The 18,272-nt window shown below is 34.2% G+C and overlaps 1 protein-coding gene across 1 annotated transcript in view; it reads left to right on the top strand.

Moving 5' to 3' along the window:
* LOC132742727 (serine/threonine-protein kinase Nek9-like) overlaps window positions 1-18,272 on the top strand; it is a 51,587-nt gene that overhangs the window by 10,197 nt on the left and 23,118 nt on the right. Inside the window, exons 7-20 of the mRNA XM_060731193.1 lie at window positions 848-921; window positions 2,875-2,978; window positions 4,095-4,210; window positions 5,048-5,151; window positions 6,217-6,336; window positions 6,888-7,029; window positions 8,101-8,229; window positions 9,130-9,255; window positions 14,281-14,378; window positions 14,817-14,895; window positions 15,329-15,483; window positions 16,184-16,324; window positions 17,554-17,676; window positions 18,053-18,242. Of these exons, the coding sequence (XP_060587176.1) occupies window positions 848-921; window positions 2,875-2,978; window positions 4,095-4,210; window positions 5,048-5,151; window positions 6,217-6,336; window positions 6,888-7,029; window positions 8,101-8,229; window positions 9,130-9,255; window positions 14,281-14,378; window positions 14,817-14,895; window positions 15,329-15,483; window positions 16,184-16,324; window positions 17,554-17,676; window positions 18,053-18,242 (1,701 nt within the window). The remainder of the gene's footprint in view (window positions 1-847; window positions 922-2,874; window positions 2,979-4,094; window positions 4,211-5,047; window positions 5,152-6,216; window positions 6,337-6,887; window positions 7,030-8,100; window positions 8,230-9,129; window positions 9,256-14,280; window positions 14,379-14,816; window positions 14,896-15,328; window positions 15,484-16,183; window positions 16,325-17,553; window positions 17,677-18,052; window positions 18,243-18,272) is intronic.

Here is an 18,272-nt window from a genome sequence, read left to right as displayed (position 1 = left end):
AAAATTTGCTTAACTCTGCCTGCAATATTTGCAGAATTATTTACCCCTTTGAAACTTAGAAATTTTGGTTAAAGGTCTTCAAAGATATTTACTTGAAACTTTACACATGCACTTAGGGTCATAATAGGAGGGTCATAATTGTATGTCACTGACCAAGTTCCATAACTCTATCTTGCATTAAGCCTGATTCATATCCCCTTTTCTACTTAGTCTCTTAGTTAATGTTTACATGCAAGTTTTACATATCTCAATAACTATTTAAGATATTTATTTAAAACTTCACAGATGCATTTAGGGTCATAATTGTAGGTCACTGACAAAGATCCATAATTCTATCTTGCATTTAGGCTGATATTTCTCCCCTTTTTCAACTTCCATGAAATTCATGGTAAAGTTTTGCTTGTAAGCTGTTATCTCAATAACTACTGAAGGGTTTGTGCCTTTTTTGGGACATTTTATGCATTGATAATAATAAAGCAGTGATTTACTTGATAAAACATCTTAATAACAAGCCTTTGTACCTTTTCTGTCAAATTTATGTATTCATAGGTAATTAGTATTATTATACTCAATAAAACACCCTTGTGACATTACCTTCCGAATAGTCAAGTCAATACTGTATAATTAGACTCTCTCTAAGGCCTATAACATGAATTTATAAAAAAAAATTAGCCCTTTTGTGAACTTAAAAAATTTAACATTATCAAGGCTCTTTTACTATCAAGCACTTAGAATAGTCGAGCGTGCTGTCCTACCGACAGCTCTTGTTTGTTTTACAAACTCAAAGCAAGTTAAGGGGTTAAATGCTTCAAAATTGTGATTTTAAGCTATTTCATTTTCTTTCCAGATTCCTGTAAGATTTTATAAAGATCTAGGAGGGGCAGAAGTTATTGCAACAAATGGAGAGGAACAATCAAAAACGTAAATATTACCATTTTTTCTACAGAAAATACAATAAAAATAAGAATTTGTTTTTTGTTATTTTATAAAGCAGCAAGCATACAGATTAATATAAAATTTGAGAGATATCTTTATAATTATTATATTTTATAATTATATTTTCATAATGTAAACTTTTCAAAAATAAAATATTGTCAAGTGAATAAAGAAAGTAATTTACACATTGCAAGTGTACTTAAAATCTACAAAAAGTACCAAATATATTACCATCTTACTGTAGTAATGCTTTAAAGGGACTCCACTGAGGTTTAAAAGCCTAAAAACATAACATTTAAATTTCTTACATAAATGAGCTGAGACACTTTAAACAGAAATATATGCAACGATAGTTAAGAAATATACTTTGAAATACAGTCGAGACTGTCATATGCGACTTTCCAAGGGATCTTCAGAAAAAGGTCACATATGACAGGGAGTCTCTAAATACAGTCTCAAAGAAAATTAAATTTAAATACCATCTATCTGTCTATATACCATTGTGACTTAACATACATAACTGTGTGAGGGAATAATATCTAACCAATTGCAAATAAACATAGGTAATTGTAAATTTTTTATGTAAATAAAATAAGAATCCATGTAAAACAACTATATATTAGCATGAATATCACATAAATTTTTAATATTTAATTTAATTTTATTTTTTGTATTAAGATTTAAATTGAATCTTTTTTGTATAAATTAACTGGAATTTGATGCATCCATGTACTTGTAAAAGTTAAACATATCCATATCCAAATTTTCTGGTTTGGTATCCATATTTTTTCAGTATTAATTATGCAGCCATAGAAAGGTAAATTAAAAAAATGCTGCCTAAAATATCTTCCGTTGGCACTCTATAATTAAAAAAAAAATCTGACACAAGCTTAATCCAGTTTACTCAGGTCATTATACATGTATGTACATTACACACCATGCTTCCCATTTACAGACGCTTAGTGACGTCACTCGATACCTGTATACATGTTAACTGTGTAATTGAGACAGAGGTGTGTAGACTTTGTTTGCTACTGGATTATAATTGGACTTAATTATTTTGGCCCTCTGGGTGTTAAAATAGGTATTATTTATCTGATTAACAGACAATTAAAGGGTGTGAAAGTCGTTTAAATCAGACAAAACATTGCATTGGGACCAGACAATTAGGGTCGCTTGTCACATATGACAGGGAGTCGTTTAATTCAGACCATTTTTATAGGAAAATACGTTGGGAGTACTGAAACAAGGTCAGATAAGACAGGGAGTCGTTTAAATCAGGGGGTCGCTAAGGCAGTCTCGACTGTAAATTGAAAATCATATTTTTATGCTTATCTTAGTTCGATTTGAGTTAAAAGTGTTTAAACACTTTTCATTTTGGGGCATTTTTAGCTCGACTGTTCGATAAGAATAAGTAGAGCTATTGTAGTCACCCGAGCGTCGGCGTCCGCGTCGGCGTAACCACTTATGATAAAGTTTTTGTAATACCTCAAATATTTTCAAAGTCAATTGACATATGGCTTTGAAACTTTGCACACTTGTTCACCATCATGACCCCAACCTGTAGACAAGAGGAGGTAACTGTATCAAGTATTTTTTTTTACTATCAAGCTCTAAGAATAGTCGAGCGTTGCTGTCCTACCGACAGCTCTTGTTAAATTAGCAGCACTTACTTGTTGATGTCTTGTGAAGATAAGTATCATATCATACAACATGGGGTTTTTACACAACAAGTTACAATGCAACAAAAAGATAATGTGTCCGGTCGATTATTATTACAAAAAAAAAAAAAATACAACCTGAAACCAATTGCATATCAATGACACGTAAGATAAGAAATTGAAAACAATATTAAAGTAAATTAAATATTTTTCTGTTATTTTAGTTATATTCTGATGGATATGTTAGTAATGTTTTACTTTTTACTTTATTTGTCAGGACTGTAGGTGAGCAGTATTTTAAGCTAGAGAAATTACGAGGCTGGAGCGGTCAGCAACAACAAACTCTGGCTGGCTTCGAGAAAATACAAACTGTTGGCAAAGGTAAACATTACACTTGAAATTAACGTATTAAATCTATATTGTACTAACCCTTACACAAAATATGAGCCACGTCATGACAAAACCAACGTAATGCGTTTGCGACCAGCATGGATCCAGACCAGCCTGCGCATCTACGCAGTCTGATCAGGATCCATGCTGTTCGCTTACAAACCCTATTACAAGTAGAGAAACTGATAGGGAACTGCATGAATCCTGATCAGACTGCGCGGTTGCGCAGGCTGGTCTGGATCCATGCTGGTCGCAAACGCATAACGTTGGTTTTGTCGTGAAGCGGCTCATATATTGTTGCAGTTGCACATGTATAAAATTAAACTGGGAGCACAGGACATAACCGAATATCACTGTACCCTGTCTAGTGGGCCTATATGATTCAATGTGTACCCTGTCTTGCAAATAAGAGCATAGGTTACTTCTGATCAGTGTACCTTACTTGGGAGCCTATATATTTTAACCAGTGCCAGATTCTAACGTCCAAAAAATATATTATATGGACTTATTCATTTTTTTCAGTTTATTATTTCTTGGAAAAATTTCAAAATATGTACTGACTGAATAGCGAACAATGCACCAAGGTCGCATGAGTTGATTCACTTGGCTAATTAAGAGGAAATAAGGTTGTAGCAAGATACATGCTCAATAATAACAATAAGAAGAAATTTAAACCATTTATATTATTTTACCCTTTTGTGACATTTAAAAAAGGAAAAGAAAAAAGAATAATGTGGTCACTGTTTGTGGGATAGTAGCTTTCAATTTATTATCTTCTGAATGAATATGTCAGGCAGCTAAATGATGTCTTCTATATAGAAAATACAATAGCGTACTTTAAATTCTTTAATTGTTTTATTGATTTTTTTTTATTATGGGTGACTAGAATTATAAATTAAAGGGAGAATACTTTTATTTATTAACATTTAAGGTACTTGACTTCAGAATTATAAATCAAAGGGAGTCAACTTTTATTGATTATCATAATTATGCAGTATTTTACTTAAGAATTATAAATTAAAGGGAGACAACTTTTATTGATTTACATATGTGGTAGTTTTCTTAAGAATTATAAATCAAAGGGAGACAACTTTTATTTTTCTAAAGGTGCCTATGGAGCTGCAGTTCTATACAAGAAGAAGGATGATGACTCCCTTGTAATTCTAAAAGAAATCAACATGCATGATCTGAAAGCTACAGAGAGGCAAATGGCTCTAAATGAGGTAATACACTTTATAATGCTCTTCTTGTTTTTATTCTCCCTAAAATGTATTCCATTATTGGCTTTGAGGAAAATGGTTATATAAGAATCCAACAACGGCTGCTGGCTCAGACCGTATTATCAAGCCCGAGGGTAGAGGGCAGAGCCTCGTTACAGCTAAGCAGTATATACCCGAGAGCTAGATATTCCTGTCTGTGACGACAGCTGGTGTTTGATTCTTTTTCTTGCATATTACACATTTATTGATATTACGAGAAGAAATTACGAAACTAATATTTTCATTTAGCACTTTTTTCTTATGCTTATAGTAGAGTATGACTTAACAGCTTCATTCTTAATGGCACAATGACGTCATCTTAAGAACGCAAATTAAAAAAATTCCCTGTATTATAGATAGTATGAATGATAAATGGTACCCTGTGGGTTCCAATCCTGACAGGGGCTTTGGATTCTTTCATTCGAGGAAGCTATCCAGCTAGCTTACAAAACATGGGTTCTACTCAGGTGCCCGTTCGTGCCTGAAATAATGCATGGAAGGGCACCTAAGGTCTTCTCCCACCAGTAAAGGTGGAACGTCGCCATATGACCTATACTGTGTCGGTGTGACATTAAACCCAATCAAACAAACAAATGATACTTCAGCACTGAATGATGATGCATAATATATTACTATTTAGTGATAATGCATGATACTTTATCATATAGTTGTAGCATTATTGCATAAATATTCACATGATGATGATATATATTGTTTTACAATTTTAATTTACATTATATTAAACCAGGAGGCACTTCGCTTAAAGTTATAAAATGTTAACAAATTAAACAAATTTTTCAGGTGAATATTTTGGCTATGTTAGAACATCCAAACATCATCAGTTATTTTGACTCGTTTGAGGAGGATGGCGTGATAATGATAGAAATGGAATATGCAGACGGAGGGTAAGAACTTTACTATCTCACTAACTGGATAGAAAAATCTGTAAATGTTACAAGAAATAGCGATGCTTGAAAAATCGGCAAGGCTCGTTCCCAATGGAACTCATCAACCTTGGGTTATGATAACCCTATCCTCTATTTAACCCAATGATACTTTTACGACAATTTGTTTCATGGTAGATTTGATAACCTGTCATAACGTTGACTAACCAATCAAAATTGACAAATAAAGTAAGAAATTTATGCAGAGCAAACTTTATGTAAAATCAACATTATTGACTTAATTGGTAAGGTTAAATATTAACAAATTTCTACTTTCATTTCTGTTAAATTTACATGGTTGATTTACTTTTAAAATTTGCAAAATTTAATCCCTAGTGAACATTTCTGATTTTACAGTAGTAAGAAATTTCAATACATGTACATTATATCATATTTGAGCCGTGTCACGACAAAACCAACATAATGGGTTTGCGACCAGCATAGATCCAGATCAGCCTGTGCATCCACGCAGTCTTATCAGGATCCATGCTGTTCGCTTACAAACCCTATAACAAGTAGAGAAACTGATAGCGAGCAGCATGGATCCTGATCAGACTGCACGGATGCGCAGGCTGGTCTGGATCCATGCTAGTCGCAAACCCATTATGTTGGTTTTGTCAGGACGTGGCTCAAATATCTCCACATCTCAAAATTAACCACCTTTACAGTATTAACATAATTCTACTTTCATTCCTGTTAAATTTACATGGTTAATAAACTTTTATGATTTGTGGAATTAAATCCCTGGCTAATTTTTCTGATTTTACAGTAGTAAGAAATATAAATACATTTAGCCTGGAACCCCGTTGTATCGATCTATTTACCCATAAATCACAACTGCATTTAAAAAGATTCAAATCTCCCTGAATATTGATTTTGTATCATTTATTTTGATCCTTTTGCTATAATATTTACATTGCAAATATCACTGATATATACTTTTTAAAGATTTGTAAATAGATCGATACAATGAATAGCACGATACAATGGGGTTCCACTATACATTATATCATATTTATATTATAGAACATTAGCCAAGTACCTGTCCAATCTACAGAGCCCGCTGGAGGAGAGAGATCTTATTTTAATGTTTCAGCAAATGGTGGCTGCTATCAGACATATACATGAACATAAGATACTTCATAGGTAGGTTATTATATCACATAACCCGTGGCGAAGGAGTGTAATAAAGCCATTTAATAAAAACGATATTACACTAGACGATATTACGCTAGTGTAATAATATGTCACTTGCGCTATAGATATAGCGTTAAAGCGCGCTAATGTTTGTGTTACACTATAGGCGCGTCAAATAAAAATGACTCTTGTTAACAGTTTACCGTTCTTATTTTGTATATTTGATAAATAGAATATTATATTCGTGTAGTTTCAATACTGTATTTATTGTACTTGTTGAATAAAACAATATTTTGCTCGCCAGAAGCTCACAAAATATGATTTTATTCAATTTATTCAATAAATTTAGTATTTTACCTACACTCATTCAATATCCTCTATATCAACATAACAATCTTCACATGTAGGTTATTATTACAATAAGATATTTTTCACAGGTTATTATCAGACTATTATTAGACTAAAGATGTCTTGACAAAAAATGACAAAATGGGCTAAATCTATTCTATATTTGCTGAGATTTAATCAGGCCAATTGAAAAGTATCTCATTATTTTGCAGAGATTTGAAGACAGCCAATATATTTCTTACAAAAGAAGGAGTGGTTAAAGTTGGAGATTTTGGGATATCTAAAATGATGTCGACAGCTAATAAAGGTGCAAACACAGTTCTAGGTACTCCTTACTACATCAGCCCAGAAATGGTATGTTTTGACTAACTTTTCTATTTTGGGGAGTTGGGAGGTTTGGGGAGGCTTCAATTATATTGTAACTATATTATATTGCAATTTGTCCTAAAAAATCAGCACTGATTCATTCACTTCAAAAATAACATGTGGTTTTGTTTTTGAAAACTTAAAATCTACATATCAGTCAATTTTGTGAACTTATTTGCTATAAGTTTGCATACTTGTTATCTAATGAAGTTTAAAAAATAAAATTTATGTATCTTCACTTCATTTTGAAGGTAAACCATTTAGGTTATAGTTTTATACAATGTATGCATCCTAATTTAAGTGCGAATGAAAACCATTTGGGTAACGGTTTTATTTGATGCATGTATACAGTAATCTTCAGAGTAAGGAAAACCATTTGGGTTATGGTTTTATTTGATGCATGTATACAGTATATTAACTTCAGAGTAAGGAAAACCATTTGGGTTATGGTTTTATATGATGCATGTATACAGTAAACTATTTTCAGAGTAAGGAAAACCATTTGGGTTATGGATTTAAACAATGTATGCATCGTAATTTCAGTGTAAACAAAAACCATTTAGGTTATGGTTTTATACAATGTATGCATTCAAATTTCAGTGTAAACAAAAACCATTTAGGTTATGGTTTTATACAATGTATGCATTCAAATTTCAGTGTGAACAAAAACCATTTAGGTTATGGTTTTATACAATGTATGCATCTAAATTTCATTGTGAACGAAAACCATTTAGGTTATGGTTTTATACAATGCTATGCATTCAAATTTCATTGTGAACGAAAACCATTTAGGTTATGGTTTTATACAATGCTATGCATTCAAATTTCATTGTGAACGAAAACCATTTAGGTTATGGTTTTATACAATGCTATGCATTCAAATTTCATTGTGAACAAAAACCATTTAGGTTATGGTTTTATACAATGTATGCATCTAAATTTCATTGTGAACGAAAACCATTTAGATTATGGTTTCATACAATGTATGCATCTAAATTTCATTGTGAACGAAAACCATTCAGGTTATGGTTTTATACAATGCTTGCATCGTAATTTCAGTGCGAGGGTAAACCTTACAATGACAAGTCAGATATCTGGGCTCTTGGCTGTATACTTTACGAGATGGCTTGTCTACAGAAGACATTTGAAGGAACAAATTTACCAGCCCTCGTCAACAAAATTATGAAGGTATATATATGATTAAGATCACAAATTTTTCTCACCAGGTGATGTTTCTTTATGGGGTACTTGCCTACACCTCCCAAAAAGATTATGGGTTATGAGTCCTATTTGAGTTGATACCATTAATTTCATCATTTTCTCGCCTTAGTGCTGTAACAGTTTAAGTCCTACTAAATAAAATAGGAGTTAATGGGCTACTGCACTAAAGTGATGATATTATTATACTATATTGATTAATATAAGTTGCAAGAACTTGTTTCGGAATCGAGCTTGAATAAATATGTTGAAACCAAACTAAGGTGACGATTTGACACAACAATTGTTCAGTCAAAGAGGCAGACATAGAGTTGTAAATGATCATATTGTAATCAATCAATCATTCAATCAATCAATCAGGTAGTCAGTCAGTCAATCAGTCAGTCAGTCTATAAATTACATGTTTTTATTATTATCAAGCTGATATAATCTAGTTTATGCTTAGAAAATTTACATGCCTATAACAATTTATTAGAGAACAAGAATGTTTTAGGTCATTATTCATTGTGTGAGTTACAGGAGTTGAAATTAACTACAAATAAAAAAAAAAATTGCTGTGATAGATTACTTGAAGAAAGTCAGCAGTCATGTAATTTAGCACTGGCCTGTTGGCCCATGGCCAGTGAAAATTAGTTCAGGCCAGTGAAAATTTTAAGAAAATTTAGTTAAATATAATATTATAATTTCAAAACTGGAATTTTGGCCAGTAAATTCAAAATCTTAAATTCTGTGTCCTGACTCGTATTGTAGATATTATTGTATAATATTATAAAGATCAGCTGTTCATGCTTTAAATTCAAAATGAAACATATATTCTGTTCTGTTCTGTTCATAGTATATTTTAATCAGGGTCTATTAATATTTTTACAGGGTCAGTTTGCTCCAGTCAAGGGAAACTACTCCCAGGACTTTAAAGATTTAATCATGTTGATGTTGTCACAAGATCCTGAAAACAGGCCATCAGCCCATGACTTGTTATATACACATATACCTAAGGTAAGTTGTTAGACAAAAGCCATACCTTCTCTGTGAATATAAAGAATAACAATAAAGGTGCCACTGCATGGATTATATTTGGTTTGTTTTATAGCCATATTTCCAATAGAAAATAGTATATTATTTTCCCGATCCACAGGAAAAAATACCCAATGGAAAGTCACAAAATACAAATATTTAAAAAAAAAAAAACAGTCTAAAATCTTTGAAAATAAAGGCTTCTTCACTGTTATAGTGCTTAAATGTTTTAGGATGCCATCATACATAGATTGTTTGCATTTATTTAATCACTGCACATTTTCAGTCTTGCTTTTTTTCCCCAATTTTTAACAAAGATTGCCAAAATTTCCAATTCCATTGGTATTGGTCATGTTCCGAAAAGGCCATCCTTAAAAAAATGTTTGTTTGCAGTAACCCGACCCAGAATTTTCAAGGTGGGTAGGTAGGTCGATTTTTTTTTTTTTTCACTGAACTGTACTCCCAAATAAACATGGAATTTCAAAATGCTGGACAATATATGCTTTGATAATCTGGTAACAATTAATAAATTGATAACTGAATTCTAATTTGATAAGACCTACATTTTATTTCTTCTATTAACCTTTAAAAGAACGAAAACAAAGCACAAGGCATTATTTTCTTGATTCAAAAAAAAAAATTTTTTATCCAGACCATGAAAAAAAATTTTGAGTAGGGGCAAATTTTGTGAGTCGGTCGCGTTACTGCAAACAAACATTTTTTTAAGGATGGCCAAATCCTTGGAAAATCCCTGCACTGCTAAGCTCCAAGGGAGAGCATTGGATTTGTGATTCAGAAGTTGCTGGATTGATCCTAGGATTAAGCAGAAATCCCTCTGTGACGATCTCAGACATTGATTATAATGGTCATTTGTCTCTCTTGGCTCATTCATAAAATCATGTGGGATAAGTTGTCAGTTACTTGTGGAGAAATTGGTCATAATTGGTTTTGTTAGTTATCCAGGAGAGTCTGTTAGGCTTGCTTATTTCCAATTTATGACTAAAAAGAGTGTTAAAATTAGCATCAGGACCTAACAAACCAAGCAAACAAACCTCCACTATAGAGACAGGTTAGGCTGTTTGACTGTACACACTATTGCCTTACTGTTAGCAGCACAAGTTCAAAAATTTTGATGTTAAGTTATTTATCATACAGGCTGTTTGTTCATGATTCTAAGTTGAAGACATACTTTGTGGACGATAAGCCATGTTATTTGTATAGATATGTGAAACTTTTAGCCGCCTCAGTGGTCGAGGGGTTAAGAGTCGATGACTTCTAATCCAGTTACCTCTCTGGCGTGGGTTCGATCCCCGGGAGATGCTTTGGTAGTTTAGCGCGGAGGAAGGTAGTCTAGTACTGGTGTAACTCTCCAGGAACGATGGTTAGGAAACTACCCGCCTATATGACTGAAATACTGTTGGAAAAAGGCGTAAAATGAAACAAACAAACAAACAAACAAATGTGAAACTTTTACCAATTTTGAGGATATTGATAAATAAAGAAATAAAATGCTTTTTTTTTTTAAAGAATTTTTAGATTTTTTTTATATTTTTTAGCTCATCTGTCACAAAGTGACAGGGTGAGCTTTTGTGATCGCTTTTCGTCCGGCGTCCGTCCGGCGTCCGTCCGTCCGTAAACTTTTGCTTTAAATGACATCTCCTCATAAACCACTGAGCCAATTTCATCCAAACTTCACAGGAATGTTCCTTTGGTGGTCACCTTTAAAAATTGTTCAAAGAATTTAATTCCATGCAGAACTCTGGTTGCCATGGCAACCAAAAGAAATTTTTTTAAATATCTTCTTTTAAAAAACCATAAGAGCTAGAGCTTCGATATTTGGCATGAAACATCTTCTAGTGAGTGTCTACCAAGTTTGTTCAAATAAAAGCCCTGGGGTCAAAATTGGCCCCGCCCCTGGGGGTCATTGATTTTCCCTATATGCATATAGTAAAAACTTAAAAAATCTTCTTTTAAAGAACCGTAAGAGCTAGAGCTTAGATATTTGGCATGAAACATCTTCTAGTGAATGTCTACCAAGTTTGTTCAAATAAAAGCCCTGGGGTCAAAATTGGCCCCGACCCAGGGGGTCATTGATTTTCCCTATATGCATATAGTAAAAACTTAAAAAATCTTCTTTTAAAGAACCCAAACAGCTAGAGCTAAGATATTAAGCATGAAACATCTTTTAGTGAGTGTCTACCAAGTTTGTTCAAATTAAAGCCCTGGGGTCAAAATTGGCCCCGCCCGGGGGGTCATTGATTTTCCCTATATGCATATAGTAAAAACTTAAAAAATTTTCTTTTAAAGAACCATAAGAGCTAGAGCTCAGATATTTGGCATGAAACATCTTCTAGTGAATGTCTACCAAGTTTGTTCAAATAAAAGCCCTGGGGTCAAAATTGACCCCGCCCCAGGGGGTCATAGATTTTCCCTATATGCATATAGTAAAAACTTAAAAAAATTTCTTTTAAAGAACCCATAGAGCTAGAGCTAAGATATTAAGCATGAAACATCTTCTAGTGAGTGTCTACCAAGTTTGTTCAAATTAAAGCTCTGGGGTCAAAATTGGCCCCGCCCCAGGGGGTCATTGATTTTCCCTATATGCATATGGTAAAAACTTAAAAAATCTTCTTTTAAAGAACCATAAGAGCTAGAGCTTAGATATTTGGCATGAAACATCTTCTAGTGAATTTCTACCAAGTTTGTTCAAATAAAAGCCCTGGGGTCAAAATTGACCCTGCCCCAGGGGGTCATAGATTTTCCCTATATGCATATAGTAAAAACTTAAAAAATCTTCTTTTAAAGAACACAAAGAGCTAGAGCTAAGATATTTAGCATGAAACATCTTCTAATGAGTGTCTACCAAGTTTGTTCAAATAAAAGCTCTGGGGTCAAAATTGGCCCCGCCCCAGGGGGTCATTGATTTTCCCTATATGCATATAGTAAAAACTTAAAAAATCTTCTTTGAAAGAACTCAAACAGCTAGAGCTAAGATATTTAGCATGTAACATGTTCTAATGGGTGTCTACCAAGTATGTTTAAATAAAAGCCCTGGGGTCAAAACTGGCCCCGCCCGGGGGGGGGGGGTCATTGATTTTCCTTATATGTGTATAGCAAAAACTTAAAAATCTTCTTTGGAAAAACCCAAATAGCTAGAGTTTAGATATTAACCCTTTCCCCCATGAGCATTTTGTGGAAAATGGCCGTTTTCACTGAAAAGCCTCCTGTTACAAGTTCAAACTGCTATGAAACTATGAAAAATGCTTCAATACTAATCAAACTTGGCACAAATGTTGACTGGACCATTGCCTTTGTAACGACATGCTCAGTCTTAAATTTCCTGTTACCATGGCAACGAGGGGGCATCTCAAAATTGCCCAAAATCACTATTTTGCCTCGATTTTTTCCATCAAAATTTATTTCAAAGTGCTGCAACTTCTCATGGGATTGAGATAGAGTCAAAGGCTTTTCAGCGTTGGTTACACGTTACATTATGATCGACCTGGGGTCATTTTTAGCCTCTCACAAGTCCAAAATTTTCTTGGCGATGAGGGGGACTCCGCCCCCCTTCAAACACCCCTAACAGAAGGGGGCACATCCCCCTTCTGGCAACCCCCTAATGTATCTTTTGGATGGGGGGCCGCGCCGAAAAAGTGCTCAATTTTTTCAGCAACATTTCTCAAACGAAAACATGTGTTTGGGGCCCAAATAGGACATTTTTTCACTCTTTGAGGCCTAAAAAAGGGGGGGGGGGTGTCGAAAGTGCGTTGTTTCGCGTATATATGGGGTAAAGGGTTAACAAAAAATAATGAAAAACTTTGAAATCACCTAAAAACTAGTTTTTCCATGTTAACATGTGGTCTTTCACCTAATTTTGGTGAAAAATTGTTGTTTTGTAACATTTATAATTTTTTTTGGTTAACCCTTTCCCCCATGAGCATATTGTGGAAAATGGCCGTTTTCACTGAAAAGCCTCCTGTTACAAGTTCAAAATGCTATGAAACTATGAAAAATGCTTCAATACTAATCAAACTTGGCACAAATGTTGACTGGACCATTGCCTTTGTAACGACATGCTCAGTCTTAAATTTCCTGTTACCATGGCAACGAGGGGGCATCTCAAAATTGCCCAAAATCACTATTTTGCCTCGATTTTTTCCATCAAATTTATTTCAAAGTGCTGCAACTTCTCAAGGGATTGAGATAGAGTCAAAGGCTTTTCAGCGTTGGTTACACGTTACATTATGATCGACCTGGGGTCATTTTTAGCCTCTCACAAGTCCAAAATTTTCTTGGCGATGAGGGGGACTCCGCCCCCCTTCAAACACCCCTAACAGAAGGGGGCACATCCCCCTTCTGGCAACCCCCTGATGTATCTTTTGGATGGGGGGCCGCGCCGAAAAAGTGCTCAATTTTTTCAGCAACATTTCTCAAACGAAAACGTGTTTGGGGCCCAAATAGGACATTTTTTCACTCTTTGAGGCCTAAAAAAGGGGGGGGTGTCGAAAGTGCGTTGTTTCGCATATATATGGGGTAAAGGGTTAAGCATGAAACATCTTTAAGTAAATATCTACAAAGTTTGTTAAAATAAACGCCCGAGGGTCAAAACTGGCCCTGCCCCAGGGGTGACATTGTTTTTAACTATATTGTGTATAGTAAAAACTTTAAAAATCTTCTTTTAAAAATGCCAATGAGCTAGAACTTAGATGTTTAGCATGAAACATCTTCTTATGGGTGTCTACCAAGTCTGTTCAAATAAACAAATAAAATCCCTTGGGTAAAAATTGGCCCGGGGGTGGGGGCCTATATACAGGTGAGCGACCTCAGGGCCATCATGGCCCTCTTGTTACAGGTTTTATGATATTTTTTTCAAATTTTGTGATAGTAATTTGCAGATACTGTGACAGTTATTTGGCAGTATTTGGCAGATACTTTGATTGTAATATGGCAATATTTAGCAGATACTTATAGATGATAAAGTATGATATTTTTATATTTATAATTCAGTTACTAGCCAATTATGATGATGATAACTCAACAGATAATGATGATGACAATGGTACAAATACTCAAGATAAAAAGGAAAGCTCGAAGAAAAAAACAAGGTGATATACAATTTATAACATATCAATTTGTGCAATAACATTATTCAAAGTGGCTGTATATAAGTTTTTATGTGTAATAATACAAGCTTTTTAGCTACTATCCACCACATTGTAGTTTGTTTAATCGATTGCTGCACAATTTATCGTAGGAAAAAATTATGTCTCACTGTCTGTAAAAAGAGACACAAAAGAACATATCACAGTGATCGGGTTTAAAACTGTCATTTATATAGTAAGTTCTTGTTTTTAAGTGAAGCATTTTTTAACTTGCCCATATGATATTTACATAGTTAATTCTTGAAAATCTATACTTGTCTGTACAGGCTGTGGGACAACCTGGGCAATACGGACAATTGATTTTGCAGGCCCTGTAGTAAGTACTACCTGCATCAAGCTGTCCTACACTCTACATGTGTTATAATACAAACTTTATTTCAGGGCAATATTGTATTACTTTGACAGTGCTACAGCTGGGATAACTCCTGTAGAACTTAATCCTAAAGTTAAAATCAGAGCAGTAAGTGTTACCTCCCTTTGTTTATATTGAACTAAACTGAATATTTGTTAATGACAGGAACCATTGAGAAGACTCATTTGGATTAAACATGAAACCTATCGCTTTATGGGATTTAGAGTCTTAAAAGTTTTTTAATGAGGAAAAAAAACAAAAAAACACAACTTTTTGTATCATAAGACTCTTTCCGTTTAATTGTTGATCAAGATAGAAAATTAGAAAATTTATAATTCATCTAAAGCCAACCCCTTGTTTATAATTTTTGTTTAGTTTCAAGGTCTGTTTTTTTTAAGGTGAAAACATCCGCAGAAGTTTGAGGACAGTTTGACGTATTTTACTGATTTATGCATTTCTGAATATTGAGATAATCTTTACGTAAGTACATAATACATCTTTCAAACACTGTACTATACTGTTATTGAACTAATATTTTCAGACTGCTGTAGGGGCCGACCATGTGATCGTCGTGACAACCGAAAGTCAAGTGTTCTCATGGGGTGAAGGGTCAAAAGGTCAACTAGGTCATGGTGACACTGTATCACTAACTAAACCAAAGGCAGTTGAGGCACTGACAGGGAAATTAATTACAAGGTAGGGATGTAGATATATATTTTTTAACTATCACATTTTGGCTCAATGCTCAGGGCCTGGATCCTGTCAAGGACATTGGATTGTTTCAGTAGAGGAAACTATTCACCTAGATTAGGGAAGCTTGGTGGTTCTTCTCAGGTGCATGCTTGAGTTTGAAATAATGCATAATTCGACACATGAGGTCTTCCTCAAACAGTAAAGCTTTGAAAAAACACTATGTTATGTTGATGTGATTTACCGTAAAACCAAACTCAACAAACATGTCCAAGTTGTTAAGGTTGTTGACTTCAAAGCACAAGCTCCTCATTGCTTGTGGTTTGAATGACGGTTAGGACTTTGGATTTTTTTCATGTGAAGAAGTTATTCAGCTAGCTTATAGAATCTTGGTAGTTCTACAATTCTACACAAGTGCATGCTTGTGTCTGAAATAATGTTGGAGTGGGCACCTGAGGTCTTTTTCAGAAGAAGTTAAGCTTGAAAAAACACTGTACAAGCCTAACAGTTGGTGTAACTTACTTAAAACCCAATTAACAAACAATTGTTTGGTACTATCCTGATGATGGTCATTATATGACCAAAACCGGTAGATAAATATAATAACGTAAACCCACTCTGGTGTTCCTGACGTGTTGTTCTTCATTCCTTCCTTGATTACTTAATTTTTTGGAATGTTGAAAATAAAATATTATAAATATTTCAGAGCATGCTGTGGAGATGGGTTCAGTATATTTTCTAGTGACCGAGGGATTGTATTAACATGCGGTGATGGCAGTAAAGGTTGTCTCGGTCATTCAGATTGGAGCGATGTTTATAGACCAAGACTTATTGAAACACTCTTAAGGTAAACAACTCTTTTCATGTACAGACTTCATCAAACTAAGTCTGCAATTTTCATGTAGTTTTGCTGTTTTTAATGCTTCCCAGGGATCACTTTTTTTCCAGATTTTTTGTAGTTGAATTGCTGAATTTCTTATGTAGAGGATATTAAAATGAGTGTAGATATAATACTGAATTTATTGAACAAGTTGTATAAAATAATATTATGTGAGGCTCTGTCAAGCATAATATTATTTGATTCAAAGGTCTTAAAAATTTAAGTATTGAATCTACACAAATAAAAATATTATTTTCACTGTTAACAGTTCTTATGTTGGTTAATATGTGATAAATAAGAACTGTTATCAGTGAAAATAATCTGTTCATTGACTTGCCTATAGTTTAATGGTTACATTTAGCACGTCCTTTTGCTATGTTCGTCTGACACAAATGATGTCACATTAAAATATATGCACAGTTGTGCAATACCATCTTTATGGAATGGCAAAATTTGCACGGTTATTTGATAAATAAACTTGTTTTAAGAACTGCTCAATATCAATATCAATTCTGGGGACATGAATATCTTCCTACCCCAGTAATGATTGAAAGTCATCATGTATACTTGACATTGTAAGTGCAATTTAAAACCCAGTAAAGGGCATCTGTGGCAGAGTGAATAAGGTCGTTGACTTCAAAACACTTGCCCTTCACCACAGTGGGTTCAAATTCTTACAGAGATTTTGGATTCTTTCACATGAAAAAAACTATCCAGCTAGCTAGTAGAATGTCAGTGGTTTTACTCAGGTGCCTGTTTGTGTCTGAAATAATGCAGGAAGGTGCAATCGAGGTCTTGGTAAAGATGATAAGTCGCCATATGACCTCAACTTTGTCGGTGCTACGTAAAACCCAACAACAACAAAAAAAAACCCGTAAAATAAGAGACAACCCAGCAAAAAAATGAATCAAAGATTTGATTAATATGTTAATCCTTTTATTGTATTTGAGCTGGCCATGACTAAACCAACATAATGGGTTTGCGACCAGCATGGATCCAGACCAGCCTGTGCATCCACGCAGTCTGATCAGGATCCATGCTGTTTGCTATCAGTTTCTCTATTTGTTATAGGGTTTGTAAGCGAAAAGCATGAATCCTGACCAGACTGCGCGGATGCGCAGACTGGTCTGGATCCATGCTGCTCGCCAACCCATTTTGTTGGTTTTGTCATGGTGCGGCTCATTTATATTTCACAGTGTGGATGTGATATCAGTGGCCTGCGGCCCAGCTCATGTTGTAGTAGTGGGCAGTGAAGGCGAGATATTTGCCTGGGGACAAGGTGCTGGAGGAAGACTTGGTCTGGGAAATGAAGAAAACCAGTAAAATCTTTATTTATTTTCTTAATGTGTTATTCTTCACTGAACTTAATTAATGAGACTAAGTATAAAGATCTCTTCAATTTAATGTATCTATTAAGAATAAGAATGTTTTCACACTTCAGCTATGTACATGATACATGTAGTCTAACAGCATTTCCTGATATCATTGTGGCATTAAAGTGTTCTTTTCATTATTAAAGATATACTGTGCTATGTTCATCTTTAGGTAAAATACTTTTATTGGAGAAACTAATAATTGAAATCTAGTTAATTCTAACTTAACTGAATATGTCTTATTTGAATAAGTGAAAATATCTCAACCAACCAGTACATTTTTATAAAGAAACAGTATGAGAATCTTGTGTTTTTGTTTTAGATGTCATCCCATGAAGGTGACGATATCGGATCAGGAGTTGATACGTGAGGTATTTTGTGGGTACGATGGTACAATGTTCCTCACAGATGAGAGGATGCGAGTGTTTGCCTGCGGCTGTAACACGGAGAATAAGTTAGGCTTAAATCAGAGGCAGGGAATCCTCGGAGCTATGAAAAATATCTTTATTAGGGTAGGTTTCAATAATGATGTAACACGAAGA

Source organism: Ruditapes philippinarum, unplaced genomic scaffold, assembly GCF_026571515.1.
Source record: "Ruditapes philippinarum isolate M1 unplaced genomic scaffold, ASM2657151v2 ctg2406_1_1_1_1, whole genome shotgun sequence".
Taxonomy (NCBI): Eukaryota; Metazoa; Mollusca; class Bivalvia; order Venerida; family Veneridae; genus Ruditapes; species Ruditapes philippinarum.
Note: the sequence above shows the minus strand (reverse complement) of the source record. Positions and strands in the feature narration are given on the sequence as shown.